The sequence below is a fragment of the Penicillium griseofulvum genome, assembly GCF_001561935.1.
Source record: "Penicillium griseofulvum strain PG3 chromosome Unknown contig_95, whole genome shotgun sequence".
Classification (NCBI taxonomy): Eukaryota; Fungi; Ascomycota; class Eurotiomycetes; order Eurotiales; family Aspergillaceae; genus Penicillium; species Penicillium griseofulvum.
In genome coordinates, this window is record NW_024467454.1 from 2079939 (window position 1) to 2099513 (window position 19575).

The following is a 19575-nucleotide window of genomic DNA, read 5'->3' on the forward strand; positions in this document are numbered from 1 at the left end:
AGTTTCCTAAATCAATACCAAAAGGAGGTTTGACATACAACATACTCAATATGCTTTTGCAGCTTCATCAAAGGTCTTCCAGGAATATATCCGGAGTCAGTCAAGTATAGACACTATAGAGTCAGATGGAAGAGTTATACTCAGACCTCTCAGACCTGTCAGTCTTGGGAATTGAGTACGTGGCAGGGGATTATCAAATCAGATACTTGACTTCGACCTTTCTCTATGGCAGGACCAATCCAAACTTGTGGAAGCAAGAGGCATATACTCCGTATAAGTACTCACGATTCTTGACGTGGTCAAGCAAACTTGTACCACACTTTACTAGCTTAAACCCATCATAGAAGCCAAGAAGACTCTTCGACACTTGATCTTTATTTGGAATACTCAGAGGTTGGGCCCCTTCAATGCTATCTTTAGAGCAACCTAGGCCAAGAATTGACAAGATCATACGAGGTACTCCGTATAACTACTGTAGGAAGCACATCCCAATCTCACTATTATTCCTTGAGTCCGATCCTTGAGTGCGATCTCTATTTAGTATGGCTACTCAGCCAACTAGCGACGTAGCACTCCGTATACGAGTTAGCATTACCACATAAATCTCCGACGCTTATGATGAGGCTCATCAAACGGATACACTTCTATTGTCTAACCCTTGATGTTTAGAACTTAGCATTAGTCTATATCTAAGAAATAAAGGTACATTCAGCACAACACCTAAATTTATCCCTATGGACCCCTAATATTTAACTTTCCGATGTAGTATGCACTAAACCTGCCAGGAACATAACAGTCGAATCAATAGAAGTTCACGATCTGAATACGGGTGATCTACATGAATTGATGCTAATCTCCGGGTAGCCCTGCTATTTTTAGGCCTGCATGTTATGCCCTAACAGGGAAGGCCCCAGGAACACGAGCGCCAAGCTTGACCGATGTTTCGACTAAGCTTAACAACATCGGATATTTTGAATAACACGAGAAATTCCTATGGGGACTATACGAGATATCCTTTTTGAAAATAGATTCCTTACTTTTCACTCCATAGAACCTTAACACTGGATACGGGCTTAATGGGGAAAATCTACGAATACGAATCGAAGATCTCTCTACATCCCACTTCTATACGAGCCTCGTGGGGTCCAAAGCAAGCAAGAATGAAGAAAATAGTCGTTTCATATAGGATACAACCTCGGGGAATGAGGAATTCAGAAATATAAAATGCTCCTTCATTCCTCGTCAAACTCTTCTATCCATCAGCTCACAACATCGCAACATCAGCTACTCTGCAATCAGCAATCCGCAATACCAGCCTCATCTTCATATACTTCAAGTATCTCTCGAAACTCCATTCAAAATGATGTTCACTCCCGTCCTGGCACTGGCATTTGCCGCCCTGACACCAATCGTCAATGCCTATCCCATCACCGGCAACACCGTCAACTGCCGCTCTGGCCCAGGAACCTCCCACTCCGTAGTGAAGAGCTACAAGAAGGGAGCCGACGTTGCAATCACCTGCCAGGCTCCTGGCACCAGCGTCAATGGCAATGAAATCTGGGACAAGACCTCCGACGGCTGCTATATCTCCGACTACTACATCCGAACTGGAAGCAGCGACTACGTGACCAAGAAATGCGGCGGCGGAGGTGACAATGATGGTGGCAGCGGTGGCGGTAGCGGTGGAAAGCTACCCGGCCTCTCCTCCACCCAGTCCAAGCATGCAAAGGACATCATCGGAGAGGCAAAGAAAGAGGGTCTGGGCCGTCAGGGCTGTCTTGCTGGAATCGCAACTGGACTTGTCGAGGTGAGTCGCTTACGCCTTCAATTCCCATATAAGAACATTACTGACACTATCTCAAGTCTAATCTCCTTATTTACGCCAACAAGAAAGTCCCCGCTTCCCTTAAGTATCCCCATGATGCTGTGGGCTCCGACCACGACAGCGTGGGCATCTTCCAGCAGCGCGCTATGTACTACCCTGATATCGCTGCTGATATGGACGCTGCCAAGTCCGCTGCTCAGTTCTTCAAGGAAATGAAGCGTGTTAGTGGCTGGAAGTCTATGGACGTTGGCAAGCTTTGCCAGAAGGTGCAGCGCTCCGCCTATCCCAGCCGGTATGCCGACCGTGTTGGTGATGCTAAGAAGATTTGTGCTGCTGGTGGCTTGTAAATGGACATTTTGTTTGACATTTACTTGGATCATGTTGGCTAGACATTGTTGTGGTTGTTCGATTACTTGATTTGTTGGAATCTGAGGAGTGTGTTGCTTTATTACTGTTTATAGTACAAGGAATATACAGATGTTGACATCGACTTTTCCCTCTATCTCCCAGTACGCAATGAATGTTAATATTTACTCATCACTCATATCACATATGGGCTAGATCTAGCAAGCACATACAAAGCTCTCGCCCAGTATATAGTCCACAGTGGAGAAAGATAGCCCTCTCGTTGGACAAATTGCTCGAAGGCCTGGAACCTACAAGGCAAGTCCTGTCATTCTAAGATCTTCAGTAGCCCTATGCCGTTGGTACAAACCCCATGTTCATACTCTGCCACACAATAACCCAAAAGAGTAATGGAAGTCGGTGCCAGGATAGGTTGTGTACCACACTTTGCTTCAATTATCAAGCGCCATAGCCGAGAGGAGGGATGGAAGTGATGGACCCTAAGCGCCATACTCATAACAGACGTAGCAAGAACACCATGAATATCTTACCTATGCACAATGCATGATTTTCTACGTCATGTCCTAGTCCTAGTCTTGCTCACGACCTCGGGAGTGAAAGCCTTGAACATGCAAATGACCAAGACCCTGCATTATCCCCTTTGAGATATCAAATGCACGAGAGTTCGTGGTACATTGCTTTTCAGGCCTGGTGCATAGATGGTATTCCTCAACCTCCCGAATGACGCACAATGGCGTCTTGACCGCATGAGCATTGAGGCGATTGTCGTGAATATCTAAAGTAGACATGTGTTATAGTATTACCGGTTACAACTTCTTACCCGTAGTCCTCACTAGTAATTGTATACAGGCAGTCATTGGCAGCCTTCATCGTGAATGCAGCGAACCCAATACCCCTCTGTGCTGTTTTCAGGGATCTTCCCCAGAATTCGCCATGTGAATACCCGTAGATCCCCCAGAAATCCCCATAGACCCCATAAACGACTCAAAAATAAAGTTTTCCCGGCAGTTAAGAATCACATGGCAGACCTCGGACCAGCCCTGCGACTAACGCTATTTCAACAAGGTCTCTTCCCCCGCATTCCATTTGTATCTTTATACTATCTGTATGGATCCCGATCCTTCCCCGGATTATGCACCAATATACTATGTATTGTAAAATGTGGAAGTTTGACGCCACTCGGCTAGAAGCACGTGTCAATCCTGCGAATGCCGAACGATTCACTCCTGGCCTATGAACACCCACCAATACCACGTGTTGGCTAAAGTTAGTGTTCATCCACTCTATACTCCATCGACTTCGTTAGTTTTGAACGTCGGGTCCGGGGAAACACGCTATCTAGGTCGATCAACCCCGCACCCCGGGGTCTTGAGACCGCGTTGAACGAAGTAAGATCACCAGATCAACGAAACTAAATCATAAGAACCGCGGAACTTCTAGAGAATGGTAGATGGATTTACCGATGCTTAGTTGCGGGGTGATCCTTTGACGTTTAACAATCTATGACAATGACTAACTCGCCCCTCGCTACCACTATCCCTGTCAAATATGTATTTAATTAACTTCCCGAGGTCCCCTCTATGCATATCTAAACATCTACTTTAATGTCGATACGGAATACGGAGTACGAAATAGTTACCAAAGAGATACATTTCAGCCGCACAATATAACGCCCTCATGTAGGTACAACCTTGTAACAGGAATCTCACCTAATCGTTCTGGGGCAATTTCCACCATCTAGAAGGGTTCTCCGAAAGCCTAACAGGGATGCTACAGTGTAGAGTAGGGTTTAACTAGTATAATAACCCCTGTAAATATCCGTACTTCGGTAGTGAAGTAACTCTAGAAAGGAGTATCTCCGTCAACGCACAGACTAAAATGTCAAAACAGCCCCCAACGAGGCAAAACCGCCGTTCCTGCATGTGGAGTCCGTAAGACCAGGGACTAGTGGGTTTGGGGTTTAACCGATTGGGGCTCAGCTTTGCTTTTTGTATTTTAGTGTAATTTATGTACTGCGTTCTGGAATTATACTGCATTCTACATTGCATTCTACATTGCATTCTACACTGCATTCTACCGGGCATACCGATGCAAAGACCCGAATTGCAGTTGAGATTAAGATCGGGTGTAATGTAAATACTTGTACGGAGTAATTGGGGATGGACTAGTCTTGATTTTTTAAAAAAAAAGCACGGGTAAAATAAGGATAAATTATCGAATTATATTGAGTTTTTAAATCGAACATGAAACGCAAAAAACATCATACATCATTGATACATACGGGAATTGCAAACACTGCCGGGAAAATATGAGACATGTCCTGTAACACCGTATCTCCTGGAATCTCCTTTTTCCTTCCAGAGCCAAAGACCGGATAACCCCCCGGGAATATTTAGAACATTAAAAAAAGAAAACATAAACGTATTTCAGGAACCTCGTCCGTACGCGGGCGCAAATGAAGACTGGGGATCCCAATCGCGCGCACTATGTAATGAGCTAGGCGGCCTAGGCCCGGAAAAACTTAGCGAGGGACGCACATAGCGGGCTTCACGACCGACATGAGTGCGGTCCGAGCTGGGGGTAGGACTGGCTGGACTGCGGCCGTATCCAGTCTGTGTGGGGCTCAGGGAAGGCATGAAGAAACTTCGTTCAGTTCCTGTTTGTGTAGGGCTTGGCGACGGCATGAAAGCGCTGCGGTCTGTGCCGCCCATTTGGGTAGGGCTCGGTGAGCGCATGAAGGCGTTGCGGTCAGGCCCCATTCGAGTAGGGCTTGGCGAGCGCATGAACGGATCGGGTGATTTCAGAGGTGAGGTGAGCATTTCGAAGCCCTTGTTGTCGGTGAAGCGGTTAGCGGCGTCTACAGAGACGAACTCGTTGCGCCGGGTAGTTTTGCTGCGGATTAGATCCAGCCACCCGGCCAACATGGAGGGACGGGCGAAGAGGAGGAAGTTCCAGAGGCCGACGAGGGAGAGGAGAATCACGACTGCTAGTACGGTTGCTTCGTTGGGACCGATGGCTTCGGCATATTCGCGGCAGAGCTCCTTGTCGCCGGTTTTGGCGAGGCACAGTAGCCAGGGCATTGCAAGTTTGACGTTGTCTTCTGTTGGTGCGACGGCGTTGTCGAGGTTGATGAAGACAACTGCGAAGAAGATTACGTTGCCGAGGATGATACATGTGAGGGCGATGCCGCGCCATTGAAGTTTAAGGACGCGGCGTACGCGTCGATAGGCTTGCCGGGCTGTAACGGTGCCCATGCTGGATGTGTAGGAAGGGAGTGCGCCTGAACTGCCTGTAGTTGAGGTAGATTTGTCGAAAAGGGAGCGGAGGTAGATGTGCATGCAGTAGATCATTGTTGATAGTTGGAGGATGAGAGCTGCTGCGCCGAAGATCATGACTGGGATCCAGTAGGTGTATATGCCGTTTTTTACGTTGATATGGCAGACTTTGCCGAATCGGAATGACACTCCAGTCAGTATCAGCATAACTGTCAGTCCGATTGCTGGGAGCCCGAAGCCGCAGACAAAGGCTGTCCACATGAACTTCGGCCCTAGGACTTTTTCCCAGCATACTTGTAGGTGGAAAGCCATTGTGCGGATGAAACTCCATACAACGATAAACAGGCCTCCAAATAACAGTAAAGATCCCGAGAAGGCACAGGAAAGATTGGAGCGCATATCATTGGGGGTGATTGCATTATGGCATTCCTCTGGCTTTGCACCGAGGGGAATAATAAAGGCGACCTAGATCAGAGTTAGCCATAAAGATCCCCCACGCATCCAACTTCAACTTACCTGCATGAAACAAATGCCCACTGTAAAGCAAACACTCAAGTAATGACGGTGAGACCATTTGACAGGTAAGACGGCGTAGGAAACCAACAAGAAGACACATAGAGGGAGAATGGCGACACTGATCCAACTCGTGACGGCGATTTTATCGGCCAAGTCTATACAAGTTAAAACTTTAGAACGGACCTGATAATCAACCAAACTCACCAGTCTCATATCTCCATTCGGCAAGAGGACATGGTAAGCAACAGGATAAGGAGCTGTTGCCCAAGGGGATAGTCTCGCAATAGCGGCCATCGATAAAACCCCCGTCGGTGGGAAATAGCGCCTCCTCTAAGAAGGGAGACGGGCAGTGTCCAGTTAGGGCGTGCACCATGATGGCGAGAAATGCATATCCTGCACAAATCCCTAACGCGCCAGCGCGATATAAAGGAATATAGTATATATGTGATTAAGAAAGAGTGTGTGTGTAAGAGGAAGGATAAATGGGGATATGTGTTCTTGTATGTACTCCCCGTACTCCGTCCCGTACTACAAACCGTTCCCCACCGGCACACGAGGCCCCCGCTAAATCCCTACCCACGGTCCCCTAAAACTCAATTCCATCTTGGCAAGTCAATTTAGCGGGGAATAAAATACAGTACAATACAGATTTGAAAATAACCGAGTAAATTAAAAAAATGCCCATGATGCAACTCTTATATGTACGGTACGGCCTTAAATGCTCTGGATTTAACTAGTACACTATATTATCATATACTCCGTCCTCTAGTTAGGTCAAATATATTGTATACGGAGTAACTAGATCCATAATTAATATAATTTATCAGCCTCGGTTTTCTGTACTTGGCTTTCCAAGCGTGGTTAGTTCCTTTTGACCTTTCAGCCCACAATGACAATGTTGTTTAATATGTCCAATCTAGATTCAATAGATCTAGGCACTCATCTAAATAGTTCCAAATTACTCCATACACAGCTGACAGGCACACCCGAGAGCAACTGTCCAGCCCCAAGCTGACAGTGTGCCAAGTACTTGCCTCGCCCTGATTCGATTGCATTTTTACCCCTGGAGATCAAATTCTGTCGACGCTCGCACAGACTGGCCAGTGTCACCTACAATGGTATTTCTTCCCGAGAACCCACGCGGTAATCCACCCAATCGTTACCACTAACCCGTCTCTCGCTGTGATCACCGCCAGCATTCGTTGTTCATGAGTCCAATCAAATGGGTCATAGAGGATAATATGATATATGTTGTATGTAGGAGGATGGAGTACACTATCGACAATTATCTAAAAGGCCTGGAATCCTTTAAATCTCATGGGGTAGATCAGCTGACCATTTCACTATACCATACGTAATCTACCCCCGTCGGGGGGATAGTCGAACATCCATGTTCTTGATATGTAGGGAGCAGGGAGTACATGTACTTCATGGATGCTCAGGCCACACCGACATCCTATGATCATCGCATTTAACGCTAAGCAGAACCCCTAACCCTTAAACCAGTCACTAGTTAAGTGGTTAACTCTTAGCTTGATAATTCGGTCTTTTCTATGTTGTATCAAGATCATCAATTTGTGAGTCATATGTAACGCAACACAAGCACAGTCTAAGGATGGCACCAAATTTTAGAGCCCTGATAGTTCTCCCATCACCTTGATTCTATCCTGCTTTCCAATTACCAGGGCTCTTCCTACGATATCTGTCTTTTGTGTATGGGGTATGGAGTACCTAGATATATATCTGTAGCTCTAAGCTTGAGGCTATCAACATGACTCGCCACTCGTCCCCTCACATCAGCCCACACTTACAGTCAATCCTGTACCCCACAAGATAGCATGAAATGAAATAACATGTGCCAATTCCCAGTCCTATTCCTAAGAGCAAATGCGGAGTAAACCACTCAATATGTAGTACTCCAATCCCCAATGTGTCTATACAAAAGATCAGCGCTAAGACCACGGGAACCAAAGACCTAAAAATATAGCGACACCCATCCCTAAATTTGAAGCTTCCAATCTAAAATCCAAAAACCAAAATCAAGACTCCAACTTCCCCACTCAAATCCAAGACTCTAAATTCCAACTATTATAAACCCCGGAACATCCCCGACAATCCCATAAACCCCGAGACCATCTCCCCCGCCAAACTTGCCCCCCGAATCCGAAAATCACACTCTACGGGATAACCGGTACTGGTAACCCGAGATATTCTCGTACCGGGGTAGATCCTGAATAATGTCGGGATCTAGGGAGCGTGGGGTTCGGATAAGTTGCCCCCAAGAAGGGTAAATCAGTGGGGGGGGGGGCACGCTTGGAAGTGGATTCGGTGACATCCTCAACGGAAAACCTGCGATGTTGAGGGGTTATCTACTGCACAGGTCGGTGAGTTTCTATGAGATTTCTATAGAGAGAGGATGATATTTAGGTGTTGGGTATTTATTATTTGTTATAGGGTTGTCTAGTTGAAAGTAAAGTGATCAAGTAGGTAGGTAGTAATGACCGAATCTAGAAAAGAATCAGGAATGTAGGATAATATGGATAATGTAGGGTTTCTCTGCAGAACTTGGCAACTCAACCGAAGAAGAATCAAAAAGTTCTTCAGACCCTAAATTTGAGATTTTGTCCGCCCACTTTATGGTACATTATATTCCGTACATCTGCACTATACTGATTACTATAAGTCCATGGGTATCTTGATCATTACTCATGTATCCGGCAGCTCCTTGACTTCCAGTCGCCTGTCGCTTGAGCTATTCCTCGTGGGGTGACAGGACTGTCCCGACACAAGCCGGTGCATTACTCTACCGTTCACCCCGCCATTCCATCTCCAATTTAGGTCCAAGAGGGACCAGGTTCTATACGATGGCTGACCCCGCAACCCCTCAACCCCGGACGCTATGGCCGCTAGGCTGAAAAGCTTATCTTGAAGATATCTTCAAGCATCAGGAACTAGAACCAGGCGACAAGGTCGAATCCTCATCCCACCCCCACTCCTTCAGCAATTGTTGCACACGGTACTCAGTCGCCCAGCCCAGATCCGACTCGATACTCCTCAGAAGACGCACCGTAGTGCGACGCTCACGCGGGTCAGTGAGACACTGCCCACTAACAAAGAGCGGCTGCAGCGAGTTGATCCTGACGCTTCCATCCGGGCGGGAGAGACCGATACCCACGATCTCGCGGCTGTGGAAGGCGATCTCAGACTCGATAGAGCGGTATGACTGGAGCCGGAGCGTGATGGTACTCCGACGACTAGTGGACTCGTGCGGCTTATTGATGAGCAGCAAGATCCGCGCCATGTGATAGTGCTGCATGGCGGAGGCGCACATGGGTAGGCTGTACCAGATTTCTTGGAGGGTGGAGATGTCTTCGTTTTCGTTGGACGGGCGATGGTGTGCGAGTTTATGTGAGTCTATTCGTGCACATGGCCGGAATGTCTCTGGAATTCCGGTGTACCATGCGTCGAGCTCGGATTCAAGCCTGTACCACCGTTCTAGCAGGACTTGCTGCGAGACGCCTAGGGGCCCTGGGACGGATCCAGAGCTTATGAAATTGACTATCTTGGATATTATCCAGACTAGCCCGTTGCTGATTAGGTCTTCTTTCATTATGTCTTCGCCTTCCGGGTATCCTGCTGCGCCTGTATTGCTGGCGCGGAGATAGCCCGCGTTGTCGAGGAGTAGACCTGCTTCGGTCCAGAGGACCGTATCATCTGTGTTCAGTCTTGTATGGCTTTCATTGATGACTTCTGCCTGTTAGCGGGGTTTGGGAGGGGGTCATTCAGTGAGATAACACTTACAGGCAGCTAAATAGTCCTGCCGCGCGAAATTCCAAAACGTCGCCTTCCGAGCCTTGGAAAGACCTGACTTCTTAGGCGTCTGGGTCGGATATGAGTTCTCCCCTGGGGATGGACGCTGCTCAAGAGGCATCATGCCCACCTCAGCGACATCAAGCAACGACTTCACGCCACTCAAATGACGATTCCATGCAGGACCTGCGGCATCGAGGAACTCATACACGGACAAAATGGCCGTCGCCGCGAGCACCTCATCAGAATGTACTCCATGCGAGAGCCGACTATCAGAAACCCGTCTGCGGCGCTTACGTGGGTTATCCGTATCTACAGAAAGCTCGGAGGCCTGCCATTGACCAAAAGCCTCGGGCGTGCTCAATGGAGGTGGACCCTCTGCGTCAGGTTGCAGTTCCTTCATTAACAACTGGATGGCCTTTTCATAATATTTGGCCCCGTACCATGCGAAGTCGGGGTCTTTGTCAGGCCACAATTCCATGGCAGCCTGCTGGGTGCACACTCCGCCCACCGGAGCCTTGGCACCTTTCACTCGACCCAGCTGTTTGGCGGAATATGCGCAGGCAGCGAATTTCAAAAGCGGGTTGGTTCTTGCTCGTACTGGGACGTATGAAGCGAAATATGTCCCTAGATCAAAGAGATCCATCCTGCAGTTACCATGGTCAGTAGTCATGGTTCCACGCCAGCAGATGGGAGAAAACATACCACAGTCCCGGTCCTTCTGAGTAATGTCGCAGAAAGAAAGCGGTCTCAAAATCGGTCTCTGAGTTGTCATCTGGTGTGTGATTCATGAGGCCGATGTGGCTCATATGGCTCATATGGCTCATGCTCCTCTGTAAAGCTGCCGGTCTTGATGGAAGGGGGGTATGGCGGTCAGAGAGCTGAATGATTGGGTCGATGGAGGGGGACATCGAATGCGAGGGGTTGAGGAGGAAATTAATATTGGTATTGTTGCTGGTGGACGACAGCGACATGGAGGGCGAAGCTGGGTGCATAGCGGCATTGTGCCGTCGGTTTGGAGAGGTATAGGAGGTATTATCAGAGACGGAGTGGTCTAGGGAAGAATAAGGGAAGCGATCGTGCGTCGCGACCGCCGACAAAGCTTCCAATCCCTGTGTCTCGGCATCGCTAGTTCGAGTGTCTCCACTTCCCCATCTGAGATTTGAGGATTGCGTTTGCGCTGCGCTACTCGGATCTGCCAGTGATGCCTCGAGATCATCGGCGTATGGATCGGAGTTGTCGACAAATATCACTGCAGAGGATATGAGCTACCGTCCAAGAAAAATTCCAGAACCAAACAATATGTCACAGTGTCCTACCATGTTTTGGAACATCCAGCCACACGCTATCCTTGTCAAACGTATTCTTATACGAATAGAACCCGTTGAGACTACCACGACCATCTGGGGAGTTCCGGTTCATCGACGCGTTTTGTTGATGGCGGAAAACCACACCTTCGCTCGGACGACATTCCCGGCCACCTTTGCGACATTGTGAACATTCGGGCTTTTCTTCGTCGCCTATATATTCTTTAGTCAGGCAATGAAATTTTGAAACGAGTTGTATCCCTACATTTAAGCTTTCGTGTCCGACACGTCAAGCTAGGTGGTGTTAGCAATGTACAATACTAGAGCGCATAAAACATACCAGCCGGTTCGTGATCGCATACCGAAATGGCATGAATACAATGCAGTAACAACATCCGCAGAGAAAAGTGGTCGGAGTTGAGGTTGGGGGAATACGAAAACCTGGAGATCGACTTGCGGGGAGAGACCAGGTGACCTGGGGGGCCCCCACACAAACTACCTGACTCAGAGGGCTGTGTAGACGCGTGGCTATTATGTGAACTATACGGAAGTAAATTTGTTATTTTATATAGAACTTATACAAATATAATTAATACGTCTCGATATTTTCATCAGCAAAGGGGTATTGTATTAATTGTGTCCACAAAAGCGTGGCTATCTACATTTCTCCAATCTCCCCAACATCCACTCAACTGATAAATCGCGGGAAAAGCGTATGGTACATCAACAGAGGCATATTCACAATGGAGCTTTCAGGGACTGTATCGGCATGTGCTAGGAGCCAGGAAGGGGAAAAAAGATGAGAAGATAAATCGCGATATGACCGGCGCGAAAACAAACACAGAACAAAACAAAAGACATTAAAGATAGCTGGGTATAGCAACGTTGCTTTCGATAAAAACAAAACAAAAACGCCAGCCTCGAAGCAAATCAGATGGGTTAAATGTTTTTGGAAAGGGACATTAAAGGGCCGGGGCACCGGGGTTGGGCTGGTGCAGCGAATTGAAGAGGTACTCGGGCGGCACGCGCTGCATGTCGGAGGGTCGATCCGTGCCAAAGGTTTGAGGAGCAGCTGCATAGCCCTGGCGGCGGCGCTGTACCTTGTTCAGGATGACACCGGCCAGCACAATGAGGAACACGCAACCAAGAGCACAGCAGAAGGCTACTAAGACTGCGATGCCATTGGAGTGATGTTTTTCTAGGTCGACGGTCAGTATTGATTCCTATCAATTAAAAACGTCAGGTAAACTCACTGTTGGTGGTGTATGGGTTCTTCTTCTCGGAGAAGAATTTCGACATGCTGCCTGGTGTGCCATCGGCCTGCTGGGAAAGGATAAATGGAGTGACATCGGTTCCGTTGTAGAGCGCCGCTGATGCATGTCCGAAGTCGGGGATCACGAGCGAGCCCATGATCAACAACGTCTGCTCGTTCCGCAACAGAGTGGCCTCGGAATGATCGTGGCGGACAGGAAGAAGCTCTAGACCACGAATGACCGTGCCCTCGGAGAACAGATTGCCGGGAGATAGGAACTTGGAACCGTCGTAGCTTAAGAAGAAGGCCGAGCCATTGGCTGCAGTACCTCCGACCCAGAACTTTGACAGATCTGCGCTAGCAGCAGTGAAGGTGGTGACATTACCGGGAAGATCCGAATGGGATGCTCCAGAGAGAGCAGTCCATTTTTCGGATTTCGCGTCGTAGGTAGCAACCGAGGTCTTGTTGCCACCGACGCGAAGGTCGCCCACAGCCATCAGCGTCTGTTCACTGGCCCAGTGAAGGTCAATCACTGCACCACTTAGGGCTGTGCCAAGTCGATCCCAATCACCGGTGGTAGCATCCATATAGCAGATAGAGCCACATGGGAACTGCCCAACGCCCTCGAAGTTTCCTCCAAAGTAGATGTCAGATGAACCTGGTCGATTGACGATAGCATTGACTGCGACATCCGAGCCTGAGAAAGCTGGCTGTGTCCGCGAGAACTCATTGTTGTTTAGGTCGTAAACCACAAGACCTGACAGAGTAGTACGGCCAATGGTTCCGGTGACGTTTCCACCCGCATAGAGGGTGTCGTTGTACACAAGCATTGAAACAAATGTAGCGTTACTGTTGACGCCATGCGGCAGACCTGAGATCTTTGAATCGGTACCGTTGAAGATGGCAATATTTTCAATGGTTGACCCATTGCTAGCAGCGGCAGCGAAATGCCCACCGTAGATGGTGAGATTGCGGCTCGAGTCGTTATCATAGGCACCGGTTATCAGACCAGTGCTCGACTTTTGGCGGTTAACCTTCATTGACAAAGGAATGAGCTGCAAATCATCAGAGTGTAGCAACGACACCGCACCACCAGCGATGATACCATTGGTGGCAAGGTTCCCTGCTAAAATGAGGGTATTGTTGTATGAAGTAACACTTGAGAGTTGACCACCGAATTGCATTTGTGTGACATTGATGTTCTGGAGCCAGTCCTTGTGTGAAGGGACCCAGATGGCGAATCCAGCAACAGATACCGCGGGCTTCCCGTTGAAAGCCATGATTTGATCAAAATCGCCGCTCATGGCAAGGATGGTTTCATTGATAGCTGTTGATGCATTCAACTCAACAGGCCAAATCGAATTGACAGGGCCGTTCAGTCCTGCCCCTAGGGCGGACCACTCTTTGGAAGAGTAGGAGTATGCAGCAACGTGCTCGAGACCCATTGAACCTGCGTCAGAGGTATCGGTGAAGCGACCTCCAACGTACAGGACATTGTCAAGGGTGGCCATTGCTAGTACTGGAGAGTTCAATCCAGAGCCGGGCATTGCTGCGATATTGCCATCCTTAATCGACATGATGTGCTTGATCTTGCTATCGGAGAAGTTACCGGCGACATATGTCACATCATCATGTTCCTTGATGATTGAGATTGCTGCGTTGTGGTCAAGTGAAGTCCCCGCTTTGTTGATGTCCGATTTCGTGAGATCAGATGTTTCGGTCTTGGAAGCCGGGTCATAATCGTAGAGTCCATTGAGGCCGCCAGTACTGGACTTGAGTTCAAATCGGACACGAGACGCCACAATGGTGATATCACCTTGGCCGTCCTTGGCCCGCAGGGTAACTTTCGGTCGGAAGGAGTCACTGTTGGCGTCAACGTACCCCTCATAGACTGTGTCATACTTGTCGTGGCGGTTGGTCTGATAGATGTATGACGGGCCGGGTTGATTAGAGTCAGATCCACTCGACAGGGTAGTCGTGACATTAACAATGCCCCTTGAGTCGCAAGAATTGTCCTGGCTGCAGCCGGGAGTGTATAGCTTGATGGTATAGTTCCCCGATTTCTTCACGTCGGGCTCAAATGTGACGGATGTAGTCGATGCATCAGAACCAGTCACCTTTGCAGAAACATACCCATCCTCGACAGTCCAAGAGCCGGTGCGCGATGACTTGGCGGGGTGTTCAATGCCTGAGCATGTCGGTTCGTTGAATTGGTCGATAGCGTATGTTAGGATTTGATCCTGGAAAACTTCAATGCCATTCAGGCCAGCTCCTTGCCCGTACCAACTAAGAACCTCGATCTGGAGTCCCCGCATACCAACGGGATTAACCATGGTGAATTCTCGGTATGTTTCACTCGTGCTGCTGGAAAGGGGGCAGGACGAGTCACAGCTGGCCTTTTTTCCCGACTCATCGATATATGTCAAATTCATGATACCGTTGTCAGGGAGCGCTCGAAGTAAAAAGTCTTTGGTGCCGCGTCCATCCAAATGAGTGTTGTAAAGGCGGATTTTAGTTGGGAAAAAGTCGAAACCAAGGTCTGCCCTCCAAAATCCTGGCGCATAGTCGTGCAGAAGATAGGTCTTGCCTTTGGCAGCCTCCCCATTCGTCGAACAAATGATGTTACGAGGATCGGAGTAGCCGTCCAAAGGAGAGTCTGCATCGGATGTGACGGTCGCATTTTGAAGGTTAAGAATTTGTCTTTCGTTTGAGGAGCTGCTTTTGTTTCCCAGGGAGTCAAATGATCCTCCAAAGATGATATGGCCATTGTCAGCCTTCAAAATCGAGCTGACTGGGCCATTCAGTCCATTGAACGGGAGATCAGTCCAGCCATCGTCAGGACCCCACGCGACGGCGTTAGTCGCGTTATCGTAGCTGAATTTTCCTCCAACGTAGACGCGGTTAGTGTCCTGGTCACAAGTCACGGCCGATACCGAGCCTGAGAGGCCCGGCAAGGCAATAACTTTGCTGGTATCCGGTTTGAAGAGAGCAGCGCCGGGGGAATGGACTCCGCCCAGACTGGTGAAGTTACCACCGACAAATATCCCCGCGAAAGTTCCATCCTTTTGTGTGAAGGGGCACATAGCCATAATTTGCGCATCGGCGGATGAAAGATTGGTGAGAATGCCGTTCGGTAGCGGGGTGAGAAGGGCTTGGGTGCCATCAGGAATTGATTCGGTCTGTTCCTTATATTGATAGAGGGAGACGCCATCAAAATCACCAGTGATTGATACCCGTCCCAGCGAGGTCAGATCCAGTTCCGGAACGGAGACTGACTCGAATGATAGGGCGTTGAGGGTCGGTAGAAACGCGAGAAGCGAGGGCCAGCCGGCCGCCGCGGGCCCAAACAATGAAGAGATCCTCATTGTCGTGGGAGCGACGACGGGCAAGAAAAGTGTAGTTGTTTGGTTGAAATGGTTGAAGCGAGTGTGGGAAGACTAGACAGGGCTGTGCTGTCCAAGAAATTCAGGGAGGCCGTCAGGCCGCAACGCGTGGAGAAAAGAACGTGATAAAGAATGTGGCATAAAAAAAGAAGTTAGAAGCGAAGGAATGTAAATGAATGTATCATGCTCGAGACCGAAGCCTCACTGCATTTGAGTATCAACGAATGACTGATGAAGTTTGAAGGGAAAGGGGAAGACCCAGTCTTGTTTTTGCGAAATTGAAACAGCGATACTTCAAATTACACCTCCAAAATTAAAAATTACAAGGAGCAACACGCTAATGCACACTACAACTCACAGACAGCCAATGAGAGTGATTGTTCCCAGCCTCCCGTTTAAATAGTGGAGACCTATGAACCGTGGGTGTATGATATCAAAGATGATGTTGCATATTTTATACTACTAATAGTGGAAAGAGAAACAGTATCTATAATTGAGGATTCTGTTAAACCCTTGATTTGAGATGTAGGGTGTAGTCTATAATTATGAGGGCAAGGGGGACTCGGCAGAATGAGAGAGGATCTACCATACGACTAATCTGCCGGTAATGACGATGATATAGAACAGCACTGCCTTTATCCCCTGTGAAGTTATATCCCCTTTGGTTGTAAATCCCTTATATAGATAAAGTGTTCTTTTGTTTATTTCGATGTCCATGATTTACATAGTCTATATTATATCCGTAGATCGTATCTTAAGAATATCGTACACCAACGTTAAGCTAAATCATCAAGTGGATCCCGAGGTACAAAAATGGAAATGATCCAAAGCCCCGCGTTGTTTCGCTTAAATATAGAATTGGGCTCCACGATCTGGTTCAGTTGACTTCGACATACGTACACTCTGGACGTATATTTTTAGTGCTTTACACTCAATGAACATATCCCACTATACGAAGTACTCCGTACTGGGCAATGTAGTATATCTGCTCATATATGCAGGTGGTATGGATGCGTCCATAGAGTTATGCTATGCGCGTAATCATAGACCATGATATGCAGTATGTACGGAGTAGAAAACGGAATATTGCGCTTGTTTCATCAGATCTGACAACATTGAAGGTCTAGAAGATTTCCAGTTCGATAACGTATGCTTTGTTTCAGTTGCAGTCAACACCGAGATAAACACATCCTGAGAATCATTTAGACGCCTAATGGGTGAAATAATATGATTTGCGATTGAATGCCTCCCAATGTTATCGAACATGAACTTATCAGTGTAATGGCCAGTTGAATGATGGATGATCTGACTTCATTGTGTTTTGACAATTGAGTTTTATAGTAGCCTGAGTCTTCATCTCTTCAATGACCAACTTCAAAATACATAACTAGCTCAACTATTCTATAGTGAAATGTAGATTACTGAACCTCAATGAAAATTTCACTAGTTTTTCAGAAATTGAACGTTGAACTCCCAAAAAGGAGAAGAGATGAATGCCATCCTCTTCGTTGCCTCAGGTATTAACGCTAAACCTCTTTTGGCTGAAGTGGCCTCCCTACGGCGCGCCTCAACGCGAACTCCAGAAACCGAAATCTTAGAGCTTTCAACCCAGCTCGCCCTCCCTCACCTACCTTTATCATCTATCTTCTGGTCATTTTAAACTCCTTGTTTCTGTACCCCATTCCTTCACCTGTCGCAATTTTACATCTACAAGCTCCATCATGTAAGATTTTTCGCTGCGGTTCTCATGTCTGGTACTGACCACCCTATAGGGAGAGCTTCGACAACATCTACCTAGACCTCTCAAAGCAGCCTGGAAAATGCAAGCTTGCTGAAAGTGGTCTGGGCTGGCGCCCATCTGGCGGTGGCGATACTTTCACGCTTGACAGCAGCAACATCGGCGCAGCCCAATGGAGTCGCGCCGCGAAAGGTTTTGAGCTGAAGATTTTGTCGCGATCGTCTGGAGTTATCCAACTGGATGGATTCGATCAAGAGGTATACTCGCCCGATCATCATGCGACCATTAAATTACATACTGACAATTCAAAAGGACTTTGAGCGACTGAGCAAAGCATTCAAGATTTGGTACGGCATTAACGTGGAAACCCGCGAGCACGCTCTGCGAGGATGGAACTGGGGCAAAGCAGAATTCACAAAAGCAGAGCTAGCTTTTAACGTCCAAAACCGACCCGCCTTCGAAGTCCCTTACTCCGAAATCTCAAATACTAACCTGGCTGGAAGAAACGAGGTCGCCGTTGAGTTTGCACTCCCCGCCGGCGATGGAAGCGATGCCGTGGCAAAACCCGGAAGCACAAAGAACCGAGGCCGCAAGGCTGCGGCAGGCCCCGACGAGCTGGTCGAAATGCGATTCTACATTCCCGGAACGGCCACGAAGAAGGAGAAAGGGGAAGGCGAAGGCGCTGAGGGCGAGGAAGAAGATGAGGAAGGGGCTGAGGAGCAGAATGCTGCCAATCTATTCTACGAGACGCTTATGGACAAGGCCGAGATTGGAGACGTCGCCGGCGATACCTTTGCTACTTTCTTGGATGTTCTTCACCTCACGCCCAGAGGTCGCTTCGATATCGACATGTACGAATCGTCCTTCCGGTTGCGCGGAAAGACATACGACTACAAGATCCAATATTCGGCCATTAAGAAATTCTTCCTTCTTCCCAAGAATGACGATACCCACACACTTATCGTGCTTGGTCTTGACCCCCCTCTGCGACAGGGTCAGACCCGTTACCCTTTCCTGGTTATGCAGCTGAAGCTGGACGAGGAGATTAGCCTTGAGATGAACATGACAGAGTCAGTTTTCCTGCGTCTGGGTTTCCTTCAACGACTAACAAGCTTTTAGGGATATCTTGAACACTCAGTACAAGGACAGGTTGCAGTCACACTACGAAGAGCCAATCCACCAAGTTGTGACCAAGGTCTTCCGTGGTCTATCCGGAAAGAAGGTCATCATGCCTTCCAAGGATTTCTCCAGGTTAGTAACTGCCCTATCTTTGCAACGCCTTCGCAACCCCTCCCCCACCCACCCCCATCCCACCCCCACCACGCATTGCTAACATACCTATAGCCACCACGGTCACCAAGGTGTCAAGTGCTCAATCAAGGCCAACGAGGGTCTTCTGTACTTCTTGGATAAGAGTCTCATGTTCGTTCCCAAGCCTGCCACCTACATTCAAATGGAGAACATCGCGATTGTTACAATGTCGCGTGTCGGAGGTGCTGTTTCCGCCAGCCGAACCTTTGATATTACTGTTACCCTGAAGGGTGGCTTGGGTGAGCACCAATTTAGCAACATCAACCGGTAAGTCCCCTGACATTTTCTTAACTTTTTTTTTCGGGGATATTCTGACATGAACAGTGAGGAGCAAAAATCCCTCGAGGACTTCTTCAAAGCTAAGAGTATCCGCATCAAGAACGAGATGGCTGAAGAGGTATGTACACTCTGTTTCCCTGAGATGTTAATACCAATTACTAATTATCTCCTAGGCTTCTGGACTTATAGCTGCTGCTCTTGACAATGATGCCATGGGCTCCAGTGACGACGAAGTACGAGCTGACCGTGGATCCGCAGATGAGGATGAATCGTCAGTTGACGAAGACTTTGCTGGTTCTTCTGAATCTGATGTGGCTGAAGAGTTCGACTCTGATCACGAAAGTAGTGGTGATAGTGATGAAGAGATGGCCGATGCTTCTGGTGGAGAGGATGAAGCTGAGCGTCCCAAGAAGAAGACTAAGACGGTCTAGATGTACAGCTAGTTTTTTTTTTCAAATATCCCAAGTTTCTAATACATTCAAATGTTTTTATACAATATTATGAGTGGAGCTC

At 48.1% G+C, this 19575-nt stretch overlaps 5 protein-coding genes across 5 annotated transcripts; 2 read left to right on the forward strand and 3 right to left on the reverse strand.

Annotated features, from left to right (window-relative positions):
• Positions 1–1360: 1360 nt before the first annotated feature.
• Positions 1361–2172, forward strand: PGRI_062410 (uncharacterized protein; the record flags this gene model as incomplete). Its single annotated transcript, XM_040793955.1, has 2 exons — positions 1361–1807; positions 1864–2172. The coding sequence occupies 2 exons, from the start codon at positions 1361–1363 to the stop codon at positions 2170–2172; spliced, it is 756 nt and encodes a 251-aa protein (XP_040648810.1).
• Positions 2173–4617: 2445 nt separating this feature from the next.
• gprM lies at positions 4618–6355 on the reverse strand (the record flags this gene model as incomplete). The annotated part of the gene is made up of 3 exons (XM_040793956.1): positions 4618–5931; positions 5983–6137; positions 6187–6355. The coding sequence occupies 3 exons, from the start codon at positions 6353–6355 to the stop codon at positions 4618–4620; spliced, it is 1638 nt and encodes a 545-aa protein (XP_040648811.1).
• Positions 6356–8926: 2571 nt separating this feature from the next.
• PGRI_062430 (uncharacterized protein) lies at positions 8927–11459 on the reverse strand (the record flags this gene model as incomplete). The annotated part of the gene is made up of 6 exons (XM_040793957.1): positions 8927–9729; positions 9784–10439; positions 10498–11044; positions 11112–11312; positions 11365–11393; positions 11440–11459. 6 exons carry the CDS (start codon positions 11457–11459, stop codon positions 8927–8929), a joined length of 2256 nt encoding a protein of 751 aa, XP_040648812.1.
• A 602-nt stretch (positions 11460–12061) lies between these two features.
• Positions 12062–15716, reverse strand: PGRI_062440 (uncharacterized protein; the record flags this gene model as incomplete). The annotated part of the gene is made up of 2 exons (XM_040793958.1): positions 12062–12297; positions 12353–15716. The coding sequence occupies 2 exons, from the start codon at positions 15714–15716 to the stop codon at positions 12062–12064; spliced, it is 3600 nt and encodes a 1199-aa protein (XP_040648813.1).
• Positions 15717–17223: 1507 nt separating this feature from the next.
• PGRI_062450 (FACT complex subunit POB3) lies at positions 17224–19493 on the forward strand (the record flags this gene model as incomplete). The annotated part of the gene is made up of 7 exons (XM_040793959.1): positions 17224–17384; positions 17507–17729; positions 17785–18542; positions 18592–18723; positions 18817–19050; positions 19108–19180; positions 19236–19493. 7 exons carry the CDS (start codon positions 17224–17226, stop codon positions 19491–19493), a joined length of 1839 nt encoding a protein of 612 aa, XP_040648814.1.
• Positions 19494–19575: the final 82 nt, after the last annotated feature.